Source organism: Myodes glareolus, chromosome 8 (genome assembly GCF_982192425.1).
Source record: "Myodes glareolus chromosome 8, mMyoGla1.1, whole genome shotgun sequence".
Lineage (NCBI taxonomy): Eukaryota > Metazoa > Chordata > Mammalia > Rodentia > Cricetidae > Myodes > Myodes glareolus.
The window spans coordinates 73,483,166-73,502,699 of record NC_142033.1 but is presented as its reverse complement, the minus strand read 5'-3'; the positions used below and the strand labels follow the sequence as shown (position 1 = coordinate 73,502,699).

At 42.8% G+C, this 19,534-nt stretch overlaps 1 protein-coding gene across 1 annotated transcript in view; it reads right to left on the bottom strand.

Annotated features, from left to right (window-relative positions):
- Znrf3 (zinc and ring finger 3) overlaps positions 1-19,534 on the bottom strand; it is a 158,662-nt gene that overhangs the window by 14,184 nt on the left and 124,944 nt on the right. Inside the window, exon 3 of the mRNA XM_085692073.2 lies at positions 20-94. Within this exon, the coding sequence (XP_085548199.2) occupies positions 20-94 (75 nt within the window). The remainder of the gene's footprint in view (positions 1-19; positions 95-19,534) is intronic.

Here is a 19,534-nt window from a genome sequence, read left to right as displayed (position 1 = left end):
GATATTGGTGGAGAGTTACCTGGTCAATGGCTTCTGGGTTTTCAGATACATCAAAGATCACTGCAGTTGCTCCTCGTTGAACTGCTCTCTTGGCCTGGAACATGAAAAAGAGAAGGTTGGCAACTCTGTCCCCCACCCGCCCTGAGCCAGGGTTTTCTGTGTAACAGTCTTAGCTGTCCTCAAACTCACAGAGATCCACTTGCCTCTGCCTCTCAAGTTCTGGGATTAAAGGTGTGCACCACCACTGCCCAGCCTAGCAACTCTGTCTTTTGACCCTACCAATACTGGCCTCATAAATCAGCATTGACTTCAAATGCAGAACCAGAGAGTAAGCAATATCTGTGCCTCTGAGCAAGTTGTTCTACTTTTCCAAGCCTTGACATTCTCATCTGAAAAACAGGAGACACAGCCACTTACTGTGTCCTATCATCCCAATAGTCTGGTGACTTAGAATGGGTAAAAATGAGTAACTGACTATTGCAAAGCCTTTCTTTCCCATCTAGCTGGAATATTAAAAACAAGTCTATGGATGGGCAGTTTTCCCAGCCAGTGCAGAGGCACTGGTTTTTGATATTTTCTGCTATAAACACACTGCCCCTGGCAACCAGAGTAAATGCCTTTGGTTTGTCTCTTGTGGTCCTTTCTTCCTTCTCATGCCATCCAGTTAGAATAGCATGTTGACTACTACTGAATAAATCTCAAAATGGTCACGTTTAACACACAACACAAGCTGCAGACACCATTGGGGGGCTTACAAGAAATAATAAGTGGGGATTTAGAGCAGTTGGCTGCCAAGCCTGGCTGAACATTGGAACCCACTTGTGAAGTTTGTAAAGCAGATTTCCTGGCTCTGACCACAGAGATGGGTTCAGTGGAGCTGGAGGCAGGCTCACCAAGCTCTGGGAACTCAGCTGATCTCACCAGTTGGAAAACTAGAGGTCAGAGGGACAAGACAAGAAGGCTTAGAAACAAATGAGAAGTGATAGAAATTTATTTTGTTGTTGGGGTAGAGGAAAAGATGGGAGAAAAGATTCCTTTCCACCTCAGTGAACCTTCTCATTTTATCTCCAGCTAAGTGAACAACAGAGTTGAATCTGCAGATGAGACAGACCCTCCCTTGCTTTTAGGACTTGAACTACTGTAACAGAGGCAGCCACTCTTAAAAAAAAAAAAATACAGGGAAAACAAGCCAACTTCCCAAACCAGCACGCTAAAAGATGGGCAAATTATCATCCAGGCCAGTTACTATGGGCCCAAACAGTGAATAAACCCAACAAATAAGCAGAGAATAAATGTAAATTCCTTCCATAGGAATAATCCGTACTGACAGGTGCACAAACCCAAAGAGCATCAACAAGAATGATCAATGACTTTATTGGACCACTAGAGGGCAGTGTCACTTCGTTACTTTTAAAGTCAACCCCCTGCACTTGGGACCAAGTCAAAACTTAGTGACACTGAAGATAAAGTATGTTTCTTGGAAGCTTAAGAAAGCCAGGAATCCTGGATGCAATGATGCAGGATTTATCCTTAAAAACAAACTGAGACTGAACAATCAGAAAGTCAGCTGAGGATTACCCGGCTGTTTTATTATCAGTGTTCGCTGGTGACCAGTGGGCTGTCCCTGCTAAACTTCAGTCATTCTCTTTTCTGCTTGGTAGTGTTGTGGTCAAACCTGGGCTTTGTTAATGCTGAGCCAAGTGCTCTACCACTGCATCTTAAGTCACCGAATCTTTCATGCCCAGCCTCAGAACAACCATGTCCCTGTGTGAGACCAAGATAAAATGGCACGACTGTTCTCTCAGTTCCTTAGCACAGCAGACCTCTACCCACAGCTCCTAGACTCCTGATGGGTGCTTGTGTTTCTGCCCCAGTGGTACCCTAGGCTTCTTCATAAATTCCATTCCCAGAGGAAGAAATAAAGAGGGCCTCTCATTCTTTTATTCTGTTTTCATCCAGGGATCCAGCATATCAAACAGTACCTGTGAAGAGTGTGAGTTTAGATATGTCCTGACTGGAGTGCTTGTCCCTCCAGCTTTGATGCTAGTGCACCTGGAGAGGTTGGCACAGGCTGCAGTGCCTGGGTAGGGAATGCCTTCCTGGAATGTGCCTCGGGGGAACTACACAGCCAGAGGGCCTCCTTGACTTCCCTGTATTTCTTGTTTCACAAGAACATGAATGTTCATTTGTTTCAGAGGCATGACCTGTTCAGGGCAGACATCACAAAGCTGGGGGCAGGGAGTGTAAACCTTAGGCCTCATCCATACCAGGTTATGTACTTTACCATGGGGCTATACATTCTCAGTCATACAAAAGATCATTCAAAACATACATGGTTTTGTTAGGCATGGTGGTACACAACTTTAATACCAGCACTTGGGAGAAGAAGACAGAGTCAGAGTCAGGTATATATATCTCTGTGAGTTTGAGGTCAGCCTGGTCCTGACCAAAAACTCTGTAGAGTGAGTTTGAGGATGGCCAGGGCTACACACAGAAACCCTGTCTTGAAACTCCAAACCAAAAACAAACCTTATTTCTTTGGTGAGGAGGGCAGGTAGAGAATAAAGCGCTTAGCTCTCATCTACAACTCAACCTCAGACAAATCACTAATGCATGGAATCTAAGGACAAGTCCTGTGGCTGAGCAAATTTTCAGTGAATTACCATAAAAATTTTATTTATGGAGGCTGGAGATGTAGTGCGATTGGCAGAGTGCTTGCCAACCATGCCTAAAGCCCTAGCCCTTCATAAAGAGATCCTTAGCATGGTATTAGGACTGGGTATGGTGTCTGTAATTCCATCATTTAAGAGGTAGAGGCAGAAGAATCATAAAATTCAAGATCATCCCAGCAACACAGAGTTTGAAGTAATTTGCATTTTCAGCACATATCAGGACTGAGTGAAGGAGTTCCTATTGAGAGCATGCCTGTTGAGAGCTGGGTGGCTTAGAAAAGACTGATGGCTGGGGATGTTACTCAGTGGTAAAATGTGCTAGCATACATTCATCCTGAGTTTGTTTAATCCTCAAGAAAAGGTCATGGGTAACCTTAATTTACAAGATGGGAACTTTCATTATATTTTAAAAACATAAAATACTGTTTGGTTACACTTTTCCTCCTGCCCCAATGTAATTTTAAAAACTTGAGTAGCCAAGTTCTTTGAACAAATTTTCCAATTTTATCTATTGCCAATCTCCTGCCAAATTATTATATTTCAAACAATCTAAATCCTAGCTAGATTACCAGTCTTGTGACTAGAGTAAACTTTATTTTTATAATGTTATACCTGTAACGCTGTTTGAAAGGATGAAAAAGCAAGAAAAGGCCGTGGCTTTCTTAGAAGTGAGACATCCCTGCAAAACTAAACAGCAGCCAAAGGTCTTGCCTTGCTAACCCTTCCCATCAGAGGTATCTTCAGGTTGCTTTTATCCTTACCTAGGCCAGCACAGGTAGAACCAAAGGAGAGGCAACCAGAAACATGGTGGCAAGGAGATGTTTGAAGGTGATACAAAGTAACGAAAGAACAAAATCTGTGTACTTCTATTTTACAAAGCACAAAATTTGAAGCCTCAGAAGGCAAGACCCTACTAATCACTTATCACTCCTATGATGATTCAATCAATGGTCAGTAAATTGAAAGAAACCTGTCTGGGCCCATATTTAGGTTACAGCAATGGGGGTGGTTCTTCTGCAAGACCAAGTATATAAACTCCCAATGCAGACAGCATTCTGATGACAATGGTTGTTATAATAGGGCCTTATAGGGATGATGATGAGAGAGAGAGAGAGTGTGTGTGTGTGTGTGTGTGTGTGTGTGAGATGTATGCGGTTACATCCAGACCTGGTTTGGGGCTCAGACCTACCAATCAATACCTGTCCTTTGGAACTTCTGAGATACATTAAGTTTTATTTAGTTATATCTGTTAAGCACTTGGATGTAAGTTCCCTAATGTCTAAGCTTTATTGTAGGAAAATGAAGACAAAACATAATCTCAGCAGGAAATAACCAAAAAATCTTGGCTCTGGATTCTTGATGAGAGAATAACCAAGGAGCTGGACTGTCGATAGCTAATTGGAATATGTGTCGACAGCTTCTTATGGGAAGTTCTGACATACAGCTATTCCAGTGGCTCTATGGAATATAATTTTATTATATTTATTTAACAGCAGACATAATGAATGATGGGTATTTATCCTTATGGAGCACATCTTCTGCATGTGATGATGGTGGAATACACCATACCTCTGGGGGCATCACCAGGAAAGTTTGGTGTTTAGTTCAGGGGCATATGGCAAGAGATAAAAAATACAAGGTTGCTTATCCTGTCTCTAGAGTGGCTTTCCACGAAGTACACATATGGAAATGACCTATTTTCCTGGCTGGTATCTTCTGGGAAGCATTGCATTTTCTAGAGCTATCCATGACAAATGTGAAGCATATTCGTTTTGGCTGTTCCTGACTACCCAGCATTAGAAAGCCTTTCTCAGCAATGCATAGAATACTTTCCCTGCTGTATAGCAGGCTTTGCATTAATGTTCTATGGTAGGTAGCACGCTTGGATAAAGGATTATTAACACCTTTCTCACTTCTCACTCTCAAGGTAGAAGGATGACATTTTGCTCTGGTAGCCAATTACTAAATAATGCACACATCTACAACTTAACAGAAACGGTTATTGGTATGAAAACATTTAATTATAAATTACATAGTTCCGTCCATGAACAATTTAAGATAGCTAACTAACTGTGTGATAGGAACTCCAAAGACACAAACAAGAACCTTTTGAAAGCATTTACCATAATACACCTGACAATGTCTTTTCTTCCTTTCCTTCCCCTCTCCACCCCTAGACAGGGTTTTTCTGTAGCTTTGTAGCCTGTCCTGGAACTCACTCTGTGGGCCAGATTGGCCTTGAACTCACAGATATCTGCCTATCTCTGCCCCCCCCCCCCCCCCCCCCGAGTGCTGGGATAAAAGGCGTGGTGGCATCACAGCTGGTGAGGCACTCCTTCTTAAGCAAGGTGAGGATTCTAGGGACTCTTCCTTTCAGCCATGTGAACATGTTTATGGGGTTCTCAGATATGCTTACATATAGCTTAACACAAGGTGGCAGACATTACAATAGTGGAGAATTCATGGTACTAGAGGCCCAAGAACTGCTTTCCATGACTTAGCACCAACTTTCTGCTTCAGATTAGATTCTTCTAAACTTTTACAGCTAGTTCCAGAGCAGGGCAGAGCACATTATCCCAGACCCTGCAGGACATTTTTAGAGCAGGATGATGTGGGTGCCGTGGGCCTATGATTCATTTTAAGTTGCTTGTGATGGTGCATATCGGTCATTCCAGCACTCAGAAGGCTGCACGTTTGAGGTCAGTCAGAGGTAAACAGAGTTTAAGACCAGCCTGGGACACATGGTAAGATACTGTCTTGAATACTCCAAACAGCTTGGTGGTGGTGGCGCACACTTAATCCCAGCACTCAAGAGGCAGAGGCAGGTGGATCTCTGTGAGTTCGAGGCCAGCCTGGTCTACAAGAGCTAGTTCCAGGATAGGCTCCAAAGCTACAGAGAAATCCTGTCTTGAAAAACTAAAAAAGAAAGAAAGAAAAGAAAAAGAAAAAAAAGTAAAAGAAAAAAAGAAAACTCCAAACAAATAAAATAAATTCTTACTTTCCTACAACTTGGTCTCCATCCTCAAGGTGGTACATGGAAATTGTAGCTTGCTGTGTCACCCTACATTTAAATGCTCACCAAGCTATACTGATTCCAACTTCCAAATCTACCTACTATTTTTCCATCCCCACTGCTGCCACCTTAGTGCCTTGTGAGTCACAACTATTTTTTCCCTGAGGCTCTCCCTACCCAGCCAGCCTTACAGCACAGAACAAGACCTTTCTTAGTCAGGGACCTAACTGTGCTGCTCCTAGGGTAAGATCTGACTTCCCTTGCCCACAGCTTCCAAACTCAACACCCCTCTAATTCTTAGCCTTACTAGACAGTTCTACTGGTTCTCTAAGTGTCCTTCTCATTGAAGGATGTAGCATGTGGCAACCCTAGGGCTCAGCTTTACCTCATTTAGCTTGCCTTCCATGGAATATTCCCTAAGCCTTGCTGCCAGTTCCTCACTGCAGCTTCAATCTTCAAAAGTTTCCCTCAGCAGAGGGCAGTCTGGGTGTTAGACTTCACAGTTGACTCTCAGCACCAGGAAACTGACCAACAGTGTTGGCTCACACAGCATCAGTTTCACTCAATGGTGAGCAATGGCTGGTCACCTGTGGATCCTCCAACTCTTCAACATGTCTGTTTAGCTGTACCTTTTTGGAACTCCAGTCCTAAGCCTTCACACTTCCAATTTCAGCACCCACCCTCCCTATTCACCATACCATCTTTTGTTGTACTGCTGAGGAGGTTGCTGACTTCTAAGGCAAACATCTTGACCTTGGCCAGCAGTAAAATCAAAAGTAGCTCTGCCTGTAGTTCTTAGGCCCTGGGCTTTGTATACACTCACCTCTGGATTCCAAAGCTCTTAAAAAACATCCTAGACACTTACAATGAAATGTGTGCTCTGTTCCTTCTCTCTCTGGAGGAAAGTGAACTTTTCTTAGAACTCCAATGAGGAAAAGCTAGACAGATGACTACTTCTGGATTTGTGCCCTTGGCCTTCCTCTGGCTTAGAGAACTGATGGAATCTATCCTGCCATTTGCAAAAGAGAACAGGGCACTGGGTCTGCTGACACACGGAACATGGCTCTCTAGGAGTAGTGGCTGCAGATTCCACAGCTTCACAGCTTTCAAGCTCAAAGGCAACCTGCCTTAGAGTATTAAGACATCTAAGCACCAATATGGGAGATTTCTGTAGCCTACAGTCTTGCAGAGTAGCAGTAACAGCTTCTGGTGGTGGTGTATGGGGTCCTGATCCTGCTGCAGGAAGGTCACGATGGGGCAAGTGGTGGTGATGGTGGTATGCTATTCATTCCAGTGAAGACCAGCCAGTGGACCTGGGGGCTGACCATATCTACCATCACAGCTTTCTCTTGGTGGTTTTTCCTAGTCCGAACAGCCATTCATTGGGTACTTGTACCCCTCTTTCTGGAGAGCACTAAATGGATTTTAAACCTTTACTCCTCGCTTTTTCCTCCTTTACTCTTCTCTAGGCAGTGACCACCCAGGTACCAGGCTCTTGCATACTCTGGACAGCCCTGGGCCCCGAAACATGAGTCACACCAAGCAAAGGGGCTCACGAAGCCAACTCACCAAGGGCCCTGTTTTTCGACAGAAACTTTTCATTCCATAGTAAATGAGGTCACACAGCAGGGCACACGGGGAACCAGTAAGAAAACCCTGGTGCCAAGAAATGGAACTGGTGGTAATGTTAGAAGACATGGGGAAACCTGGCATAAGCCACCAGGAGAGGTCACCTGTGCTCAGGGGTCATTTGTGCTGGAACACACAGAGTTAAAAACAAAAAGAACCAACAACAAAAAACCCAGCCCTGATTTCTTCTAAAGTACACACAGCGTATCTGATTTTACCAAATTACATTTAGAGAGCATTTTGTTAGTTTCTTTCAGGCCTAATCCAAAAGGAGACCAACACGGAAAGAGGACCAATGGTAAAAGAAAGGCTGGAAGACTGGGTGGTCAGACAAGGTTACTTTTCAAGGGTGGGAGGTAAGGGTGGTGACATAGAGCTACCCGCTCCACTGACTTGGCTCCTCATTCCAGGGCTTGGCTGCAGCCTGGCCTGACCTTCCAGGTTTCCCTGGCAAGTGATCAAAGCTCTGAAGCCACAAACACAGTTCAGAACTCAGGGGCCCTGCGGCCAACACCACCCCCCTTCTGCCAGCTCTCATCCGGCTTCTCTGAGAAAGGGCTCTCCCACCAGCTGCACTCCTACCCACCAGAAGATATTTCTTGCCATAATTAAAGTCATTAAGCTTCCAAAGACTCCCATGGGCTTCAAGTTCTAAGTTCCCGAGAGAGGATGAAGCATTTTTAAGTCCTAGTTAAGATTATGCTGATCTATTCAGGAGACATGTAGCAGCGAGAATCCAGTGGTTAAGTTAATGGTTAAGGCTGCCTAAGTTTAAACAGTGTTATTTATTCTCAAAATATGCAGCAGCCTCCACTTAATTCCTACTAATTAAAGGAACCATCAGCAGAGGCTGAGTCTGTAGTCATGCACGGCGCCGGTGCACAGGTTGGGAGCCTGTTCACAATCAGAAACTACTGGGTGTTAAACGGAAATGCATTTCCTTAGATCTTAATCTCAAACATAGACTTTTAGATCAGTTCCAAGAAACACAATGGTCCTCTTTGTTTTAACACCTGACAAGGAGTACCAAAACCTTAGGAGAGAGAGCCTGTGCACACCCTCTTGTTCCATCCATCCTTCTGGGTGAAGGATGTTATGGAAAAATGGTCACAGAGCTGTCTATGCCTGAAAGAGAAACTTGTAGAGGAACTTGGAAGCTATTACTTTGCCTTGGGAGATTCTCAAAGTCCCATTTCAGGCCAGATCTTATTAGGTCTATAACTGGAAACTTCAAAAAGGACCACTGCTTTCTGTACATGTGGCAACTAATTAATATAAACAAGTGTTAATTAAGTGGCAGAATCAGGCTTAACAACCTTGCCTGCAAAGTTTGAACACCTAAGCTGTCCTCTGGAGAAAGAGGGAAGCCCTTTGCAGCTATGAGATTGGTTCTTAAGGTTGACCCACTGAGGGGGAAGTTGGGGAGTTAAAATTAAAATAAAAATCACAGACTGGTGAGGTGGCTCAGTAGGTAAGGGGACCTGTCCCCATGTCTGAGATCTGAGTTTGATGCTGGGAATCACTGTACTAATGCTGTTGGGCTAACGGAGCCTGAATCTAATTAAGCAGAACCCCAGCAATACTTAGGATGAGGTTAAAGAAAATATTACAATACTCTTGAATCAGGTGACAGATTTAAAAACAAAACCAAAACAAGAGCATTCTGATTAACAACTTTATCACTAAGCACAATATATTCTTGACATATATAGCCTATTCTTCAGTTCCTGATTAGAGTGTGCCCATAGTTCACCTGCCACTTTTACACACATGCAGGTAGACTCTCAGCATTCAAGGCCAAGTTCTCATCACCTTGCTTAGGGATGTGCTGCTGTTGCAGTCTGTTCCTAGGAGGATACTCTAGCAAGGATTGTAAAGACTGGGAACTAACAAAGGGCCATCTTGAGGGTGGATTAGGGGCATGATAAGCTGGCTCACCAGCTTGATAAGCTGCCAACACCCCGTATCTTGTCATCAGCAATACTGACTTAAAGCATGAAACTTCAGGAGGGAAAGTAAAGTACTCATTAATGAATCAGTGCTTCCAAATGGTATTGAATCTGCACAACTGCAAGGCGGGGCAGCTGGCCCCCACTGTATAGCTGGAAGTTCATGTGTTATATATCTTGCCTATGGTCATGAAGTAGAGGGCTGACATTTGACCTAAACCTTTTCTTCCACTCCACCCCAGAGAAGTTTTCATCTTGTTCCACTTGGAAGCATGAATGTTGAACTATGACTTGATAGCTTATACAAGTGTTATACTGGCCAGGCTTAGAAGAGCAGACCTATAATCCCAACTATTGAGCAGGTTGAAAGTCAGCATGGGCCCTGCCTCAACATAAAAACAAGAGGACTAGGCTTAACAGTACAACTCTTGCCTAGCATGTATGAGGCCCTAGGTTCAATCCCTTGTACTAGTGAGGTCAGATGAGTCTCATACTCTATAGCCCCACAAGGAAATTCTAGATAGCTTTTTAATTAATTAAATAACTAAATTAATTAATTAAATCTAAATTTAAATTTTTCCCCTTCTTGTTTGGATTTCTGCTTTTTTAAACAAAAATATGCATTGATGTTTGATTGCATATCTTTTCGGATCCACTGGAACTTGAGTTACAGTTATGAGTTGCCATATGGGTGCTAGGAATTGAACCTGGGTCCTCTCAAAGAGTAGCCAATGCCCTTAACCACTAAGCCAGCTCTCCAGCCCAGCTTTTTTATTTTTTAAAGATACACTTATTTTTATATGTCTGAGTGTTTGCCTTCATGCATGTTAAATGCACATGACTGGAGTGTGTACAGAGGCCAGAAAAGGCATCAGATCCTCTGGAGCTGGAGTTACAGGTGCTTGTGAGTTGTCATATGGTTTCTGGGAACCAAACCTGGGTCCTCAACAAGAGAAGTTAGTGCTCTCAACCCAAGTCACCTCTCCATTGTCCTTCCCAGGCCCCATTTAGTTCTTATTCTAATTCATTTGGTCTTCTTCCTCTTTAAATTACTGCTAGCCAGGCATGGTGGCACATGCTTTTAATCCCAGCACATGGTAGACAGAGACAGGCGATCTCTGTGAGTTTGAGGTCAGCCTGGTCTACAGAGCAATTTCCAGGACAACCAGGGCTACACAGAAACTGTCTTGAAAAACCCAAAATAACAACAAACAAATAACTTTTTGTTAAAAATGTCATCTTAATCAAATATTCAACATAAATAGGGGTCGTATGCCCTCTAGTTGCCTATCACACTGGTTCCTAAGTACCCACCTTTAGGAGGTTTCAAGGAAGAAACTTTTCCTACTATAGCAGCAAACTAGCATCTTGGAAGGTCTGCTTTATCAGATACAAGCTATTTCACTCAATGGTGTTAATACCCATTGGCATTTGGGTCAATGTACGCTCATAAACAGAATAGTTCTCACCTTTCCTATTTACTTTTTACTTATTTATTATATTTTATTATTATATTTTATTTTTGAGATGGAGTCTCTCAGTGTAGTCCTGGTTGTTCTGTAACTTGCTGACCTAGAACTCACAGTGATCCACCTACTTCCACCTTCTCTGCTATGGTTAAAGGTTTGTGTCACCATGCCGGGCTTCCTTTCTACTATTTAAGGATGTATCCACCTATGCTGTTCAATATTACTTCAACTCTAAATCCTATAGTTAGCAGAGTTTTAAAATGATAGTTTCGCCATCTTAACACCCCTCACCAAGACCATTTATAAAAATATCATAATTAAATCTTTCTCTAGGGAAGAGCAGTTAAAACCCTCTTACCTCCCACCCCCATTATGCTAGTCTTATGTGTGTATAACTGGTTTGATGACACCCCACCAAGGTGACCTTCAGTACTGGCACAAGCTGAAGGTCAGGTGACATGAGCTCAGGCTGGCAACATGTTCTTTTACTTTAGCTCTGCCATGGAGGAAGGGAAGAGAGCTGAAACTCCTGGAATTGATCTCTTGACTCACCTTACTTCTCCATGACCATGAGTGTGTGAGAGAAAGCTCTCTGCTCTGCTTCCTCAGGAATGGAGTTACTAGGACACTTACAGCAGCTGGGAGGGCTGTCAGAGCAGACACCTGGCATTCAGATCTAAGTACCTGGGGATGATCACCACACACATCTCCCTCCGATGAACACATCACACACTACATCTTTCTGTGGACCTTTACCCTTCCCTTAATGTATGCATGCAGGATGTACTCTTTTTCTGATCCTTCTTGCAGGTGCACAGGATCTGTACAAAGCAGGAAGGCCCTCAAGAACCAGTGAGTTGACCTGAAAATTTCTGGAGGCTGATGAGACATGCTGCACTCCTAATACCACAGGAAAATCATATATATGGCAATAAATAAAGCCATGGAGTGATCAGGCACAGGGTGGCAGTGGGAACTGCCTAGGGAGCTTGCTCAAGACTCTTCCTGAGGCTAAAATCAAAGCTCAATGGTGTAGTAGTGCTTGCTTTTCTTTTGGAAGATCACAGTTTTGTTCCCAGTACTCAGGCTTTGAAGTTCACAACTGCCTGTAACTCCAGTTCCATTGGATCTGCCACCTCTTCTGGCCTCTGTGGGCACCTCCATGTACATGGCATACACTCAGAGAGAAACGCACATACTTATAAATAAAAAGAAATCTTTTTAAAAAAGACTCCCTGGAGAGGAGGAAACTGAGGGGATCTGCTAGAGGTACACTGGGACCTGTTGGGTCTGAAAGCTCCTCAGGCCAATTCTGAAGTGCAACAAACATGCATGAGACCTAGAAGTTAAGAAGGTTGAAGAAGTGGAAATGTGGCAGGGCACAGGGCATAGACCTTTTATTGTTTGTCTACCACATAGAATGACCCAATTCCTTCCTCAACTATATTTCCAGTTTTCAAGAAATCCACTAGTCTAATTCAGACTAAAGGACAGCTATATTAAAGAGACAATGTGTTTCTATGGCACTAAACAACAGGGGTTTTTGTAATGTCTGGGGAAAAGCAGATGTTTGGGTCCTTCACAGTAAAGGCCTTGCAGAGAGTTACTATACAGACCTATCCCACCCTTACCCATGTCATAGCATCTGCAATCCAAGAGATACACAAATGCTGATGATACATAGCTATGGACATGAACAAGGCAAGCTTTGGTAGTAAAGGACAGATTCCTGGCTTCAGGGTCTAAGACTTTAACTTCTATTCCACAGGAGCCCATGACCTTGCATGAGTCCCTCCCTATTGGTAGAACTGAGCAGTAGCATAATAGATGGCAAAAACTGGAAAAGAGAACTTCATTTTGACCCAAGTCTCTACTTTCTTGAATTAAGTCCTCAAACACACTCATGAGCTGTGCTTACCAACTCACAGCAATTCCATGTCAACCTCCCAAGTTCTGTCATTAACAGTTGTCTTAGTGATGGGAACAATGGGTATGGAGAGAGCTGCTGGCTCTAACAGCTGGGTTATAGGGTAGGCTATAAACACAGCATGAGTTAAACTGGAAAGGATGTAATTCAAGGTCTAATTTAAATAGCAAGTGATGTGGGATTCTCCTCTGTATGCTGTGAATACCATTGGTTAATAAAGCAAACTGCTTTGAGTCTATCGAAGAGGCAGAAAGAGTTAGGCGGGGAAAACTAAATGGAATGCTGGGAGAGATAAGGTGGAGTCAAAGAGAAGCCATGTAGTCTTGCTGGAGACATATGCAGGATGAAACTTTACCCAGTAAGCCACAGCCACGTGGCGATACACAGATTAATAGAAATGGGTTAAATTAATATGTAAGAGCTAGCAAGCCAGGTATTGGTGGCGCACACCTTTAATCCCAGTACTTAAGAGGCAGAGGCAGGAAACTGTGAGTTTGAGGCCAGCCTGGTCTACAAGAGCTAGTTCCAGGACAGGCTCCAAAGCTACAGAGAAACCCTGTCTCAACCCCCGCTCCCCCAAAAAAGAGCTAGCCAATAAGAAGTTAGAGCTAATAGGCCAAGTAGTGATTGAAATAATATAATTTCCAGTCTGAGCTGCCGGTAAATGAACAAGCAACCTCCTAACAACAAGCAAGTGTTATAATCAGACTCCTATAGGTCAAAAAGTAAAAGCTGCCTTTTTATGCATACTCTTATGTTTGTCTGAATTCATTATCAATAAAGAGACACCACACTTGTGATAATGATGGATGGGGAAACAATAAAACAAGGAAAGTGTAGTCCCAAGAACTGGCACTAGTGGTTACACCAATAAGTGAGAAGAATGGTTCTGTAAGTTATTATGGGGTATATGGTAGTTTTGTACTATAGTTCTCACAAGCTCAACACAAAAAACTTCTTACCTACTGCCACCTTGCTTTACTTTCAGCAGCAGCCAGTGTGCCCAGTCTAGCTTCTGGTCTACATGCTCCCAAGTGGTCCCTATGATCTTGGATCACTACTTGGAATTTTGTTTTCTGGAAGGTTCCCTAACTCCTACATGTGGCTCAGTGTTTCCAATCAAGATTCACACATTTAATATATGTTTACTGAGCATCGACCATGAGACTACAACTGCATGTCCTCCAAGTCCTCATTCCCAAAGCTCCAGTCCCTCTTCTCATGGTGCTCCCGCAGTTCCAGGGATGTTATAAGCACAACCAGAATTAAGTGTTTTGAAGAGCTTGAACTTCAGAGGATAGCAAAAAGAAAGGAAGGGAGGACAAAATGCAAGAGGCACTTGTGCTTTCACTTGTGCCAACCCTCAGCAGGTTAAGTCTGCTGTAAGCAGCACCCTTAGGAGCCCTTCCTTGCTCAGCTAATATAAATATATCTGCTTGATACCAATACTCACACCCATCAACAAGTCAACAGACAACTGTTGTAAGAAGGCACATTCATCTTAAAGAATAATGTAGTAGCCTTCAACAGGAAAGAAGATTGAATAAAAGACAGACAGACCTTTAAAAATCAAGTATTTAAAAATACAGTGAAAGAAACTTAAGGACCTATGAAGAAACTTAAACTATGACTAGGCCCATAACTTCCTTTGGTTAAAAACAGATGAATAAAAAAGAACTTCTTGGGGCTGGAGAGATGGCTCAGTGGTCAAGAGCATTGACTGCTCTTCCAGAGGTCCTGAGTTCAACTCCCAGCAACCATATGTGGCTCACAACCACCGGTAATAAGATCTGCTGCCAACTTCTGTCTGCAGGGATACATGCAGGCAGACCGTTGTATACATAATAAATAAATCTTAAAAAAAAAAAGTACTTCTTGTAAAGGGACAGGTTAATTCCAAGAAAAGGAAAGAGTAAGGGTATCAATCAGAGGTAATCACTACCAGCTACACAGAAACCTTCTTGTCGGGGAAGTTTCAAATGAACAGGAAAAGAGTGGATCATGATGTGTGTAACTCTGTTTTCTGATATAAGAATTTGCCAGTGGGTTTGTGGGTGAGTAGAGTTAGTACCACATGATCTGTAGAACCCCAAATACAAGTTGTTAATTGCAGGATATGCCAACACTGGCTCAGGAGGTATCCAGCTATCAGGTCTGGAAAAGTGGCTGCTGGCTGTTACTTTATTATTAGTGTGTGCGTGTGTGTACACACAGGTGCTACAGGAAAAGCCAGAGAACATTTTTTGTGGAGTCTGTTTTTCTCTTCTTCCTTTATGTGGGTTCTAGAAATTGAGCTCACGTCATCAGACTTTTGTACCAAAAGCTTTTACCCACTGAGTCATATTGTTGGCGCCTTTTGTAACTGTTTATTGAGAAAGGGTCTCACATGTACCTTTGGCTAGCCTGGAACTCCCTAAGTCAGTGGTTCTCAGCCTGTGGGTTACAACCCCTTTGAAAGTGGTATCAAACAAACGTTTCACAGAGGTAACTTAAAACCACTGGAAAACACAGATTGTAAAACTACACAGGTTCCATTCTGCGCTCTACTGGCTACAGGAACTAGGCTGAAAATTTAAAAATCATACACACACAGACAGAGACAGAAAGACAGACAGTGGCACAGGGACACCCTTGAGAGAAGAATGCCAAGAATGCCCACTTTACCGTGTTCAGGGGCAGCTTATTTAGGGCTCTGGCCACGCCCCAGCTCTCGGGATCTTTCAGCTGCAGACTCATCAGAACCCACTCCCCTGCCATCAGGGTCTTATGCTCAGAGCAGCTGCAGGCTGCTCACAGCAGAGAAAAACAAGTTGTTTACAAGAAATTCAGGGTCTGGTGGTCCGCAGTCCCCAACAACAAGTGTTTACAGTATGATTCATAACAGTAGCAAAAAGTTATGAATTAGCAACAAACATAATTTTATGGTTGGGGTCACCACACATGAGAAACTGTATTAAAAGGTTGTAGCATTTAAGAAGGTTGAAAACCACTGTTCTGTGTACACCAAACTGGCCTCCAACTCAGAGATACAGCCTGCCTTTGCCCCTGATTGCTGGAATTAAAGGTGTGTGCCACTACACCCAGTCCCTGTTCTAATTAAAATTTATTTACTTATTATTATTGTGTCTATGTGTGGGAGCACATGCCACAGTGCATATGTGGAGGTAGAGGACAACTTTGTCAAGTATGTTTTCTCTTTCTATCTTTATGTGGGCATTTTGAGTTTTTTTTTAAAAAATATTTATTTATTATGCATACAATACTCTTTCTACATGTATGCCTGCAGGCCAGAAGAGGGAACCAGATCTCATTACAGATGGTTGTGAGCCACCATGTGGTTGCCGGGAATTGAACTCAGGACCTTTAGAAAAGCAGGCAATGCTCTTAACCGCTAAGCCATCTCTCCAGCCCCGCATTTTGAGTTTTGAACTTAGGTTTCTGGATCATCAAGCTTATACCCTTTTGCTAGTCTGAGGCTGAAGAGATCAAACTGCACACCCGTCGGGTGTCTGGAACACATGGAAAGATCAGTGAGCCAACTCTAAAGACTCTTACTTTCTTTGAAGTTAAGAGTTCTGGCCAGATGCTCCTGCACAGACCAAGTCAACTTCTCTTGGCCCCAAAGCCAATGTGGCACGCTTGAGGACACTAAGCCTGCTTCTGTCCTAAGACTTGCATAGCATACCTTAGATAAGGAGCCTGAGTCCCACTTATTTGTAAAGAAGGCCATGTTTTGCTGAGACCAGAGTGTATCCCACTCAAACCTGCCCCCAGTGTACCATTAGGTTTTGCAATGCCCAAGTTTTTGCTTGAGGTTGGTAGAATCTAAACATATCTTTAAGAGTTATTTCTGTAAAATTATAAACATTTTATATATTGTTTCAAGCAATCATTACTAGAACTTTTATCTAAAGGTAAGCATTTGTGATGGTTTGAATGAGAATGGCTCCTGTAGGCGCATATATTTGAATGCTTAGTCATCAGGGGGTGGACCTGTTTGAGAAGGATTAGAAAGATTAGGAGGTGTGGTATTGTTGGAGGAACTGTCACCAGGGATGAACTTTAATGAGGTTTTTGGTTTCTTTTGTTTGCTTTTTTTTTTTTTTTTTAAAGGTAGGGTTTCTCTGTAGCTTTGGAGCCTGTCCTGGAACTCACTCTGTAGAACAGGCTGGCCTTCAACTCACAGAGATGTCCCTGTCTCTGCCTCCTGAATGCTGGGATTAAAGGCATGTGCCACCACTGCCCGGCCAGTTTCTTAATCAAATGCCAGTCCCAGAGTCACTCTCTGCTTGCCTCCTTCTAGACCAGGATATAGCTCTCGGCTATTGTTCCAGTACCATGCTTATCTGCTGCCCACCATGACAATAAACTAACTCTCAGAAACTGTAGGGAAGCCCCCAATAAACTGTTGTCTTTTGTAAGATTTGCCTTGGTCATAGTGTCTCTTCATAGCAATAGAACAGCAACTGAGGCAGTATTTAAAGAATTCAAGTGAATTTGTTTGTTAAAGGAAGTTGGACTAAGAATTTTGCTACTAGACAGATATAAACTAGCTCAGAAGGGAGATACCTCCCCTCCCCCCACAAAGGGTTTCTCTGTGTAGCCCTGACTGTCCTGGAATTCACTCTGTAGACCAGGCTGGCCTCGATCTCATAGAGATCTGCCTGCCTCTGCCTCCTGAGTGCTGGGATTAAAGGCCACCACTGCCTGCCCAGAAGATACTCTTGACATGTAAATTAAAATAATTTCAAATGTACAACTCAGTTACTCAATAAGTCTTTTTTGTTTGTTTTCCTTTTTGAAGTCTGTTCTCATTTCGTAGCTTTTGTTGTTTTGGGAACTTGCATGTAGGCTAGTCTAGACCTTGTAGCAGGCCTCCTGTCTCTCTTCTCAAGTGCTGGAATTATAGTCTTGATCCTCTGTGCCTGACTGTTAGTATCTTTTTTTCTTTTTAAAGGTTAAAGAACAGCTTTATTAGGAAAATGAAAATAACATATACTCCTGACTAGCTAAACTATAGAATCAAAACTATTCTGATGTCTTTGAAGAGCTGGAACTCCATATGCATCTCATTCTTTCCTCAGACCTCACCGTTATTGAATCTTTAAAAAATATTTTACTTTTAAATTTTATGTGTATAGGTGTTTTGTCTGCATGTATATCTATCTGTGTACCACACGTGTGCCTGATGCCTGTAGAGGTAAAAAGAGGGCATTGGATTCCCTGGAACTGGTATTCAGGGGGGAGCTAATGTGTGGGTGCTGGTAATTGAACCTCAATCCTTTGGAACAGCAGCCAGGATTCTAACCACTAAGTCAATGCTCCATCCCACATTATTAACTTATTTCCCTCCCTCCTTCCAACCTTCCCCCCTTCCCCTGTGTGTTTTGAGACAGAGTCTCGAGGTAGCCTTGGATGTCCCGGAACTCACACACACACACACACACACACACACACACACACACACACACACACACACACACACACACACACACACACACACACACACACACACCAGGCTGACCTCAAACTCACAGATATCCACCTGTCTTGACTTCCAAGTGCTGAGATTAAAGGTGTGCGCCACCACACCTGGCCATTATTAAATCGTAAAGTGAATACTTTTGTAGCAATCATCTCCCTGATATAACAGAGTCTGCCTCAAGGCAAGGCTGGGGTATTTGCATAACTTGAGACAGTCAGAGAGTAACTGAAGTTTTTACAGTACACCACCCATGCCAGTCTGCTGGTTACAAAGTCATACACATTAGGGCATACAGAGCTACACACTCTCCCAAGTCCTCCAGGCTGCCTTCAGCTACCACTTCAAGAGACGGTATGTCTAGAACCAGGGTCTAATAGTCAAGAGGAGGTTAAGCTTGGGGGTCATGTTAACAGCTAACAGATGGAGTTATAGATTAACTCATCATTGCCATTAGTTGGTTAATGTACAATTCATAGGTAACTTTACTGGTCCTGGCCCATGTTCAGAGTGAAAAAAAAAAAAAACCAACCCAGCATGCTTACATGCTCCCTTATTTTAAAATTTGAAATCACACACACATACATGTGAGCATGCGAGCACTCCATTGACACACACCTGACCAACATGGATGAATCTTAAATTAAGTATAGCTGAGTGAAAGAGGCAAGATGAAATTTATATACTAGGGTAGCAAAATGACACAGTGAATAAAGACACTTTCCACCAAGTCTGACATCTTGAGTACAATCCCCAGAGACCCACAAAGTAAAAGAGAACATTCTTGACTTCCATATACATATCTTGGGACATGTGGTGTGCCCCCGACCAATAAATGAAATGTAAAATATATATAACACATTATTATATATATATATTTTTTCTCTATATGTATATTTAGAGAGAGAATGAGCTCATTAACAGAATTTTGTAGGATACAAACTATAGTTGGAGAAAGCAAGTCAGTGGAACACTTAGATCTTTCAAAGAGGGAATGGAGGGAACTCTTGGCATGCTAGATGACGGTTTTTATTACTTATTTTTTAAAAGAAGAGTATTTTTAAAAATATTTATTTATTTATTCATTATGGATACAATATTCTGTGTGTATGTCTGCAGGCCAGAAGAGGGCACCAGACCTCATTACAGATGGTTGTAAGCCACCATGTGGTTGCTGGGAATTGAACTCAGGACCTTTGGAAGAGCAGGCAATGCTCTTAACCACTGAGCCATCTCTCCAGCCCCTAGGTGACGGTTTTTATAGGTGTGTCTACAGGCCAGACTTCATAAAATTGTCCACTTTACATGCTATTCATGCGTTTTGCACTTCAATAAAGTTTAAAGACTTTTAGATATACTGTGTGTGCATGTGTGAGTGCCAAGGTCACTCACA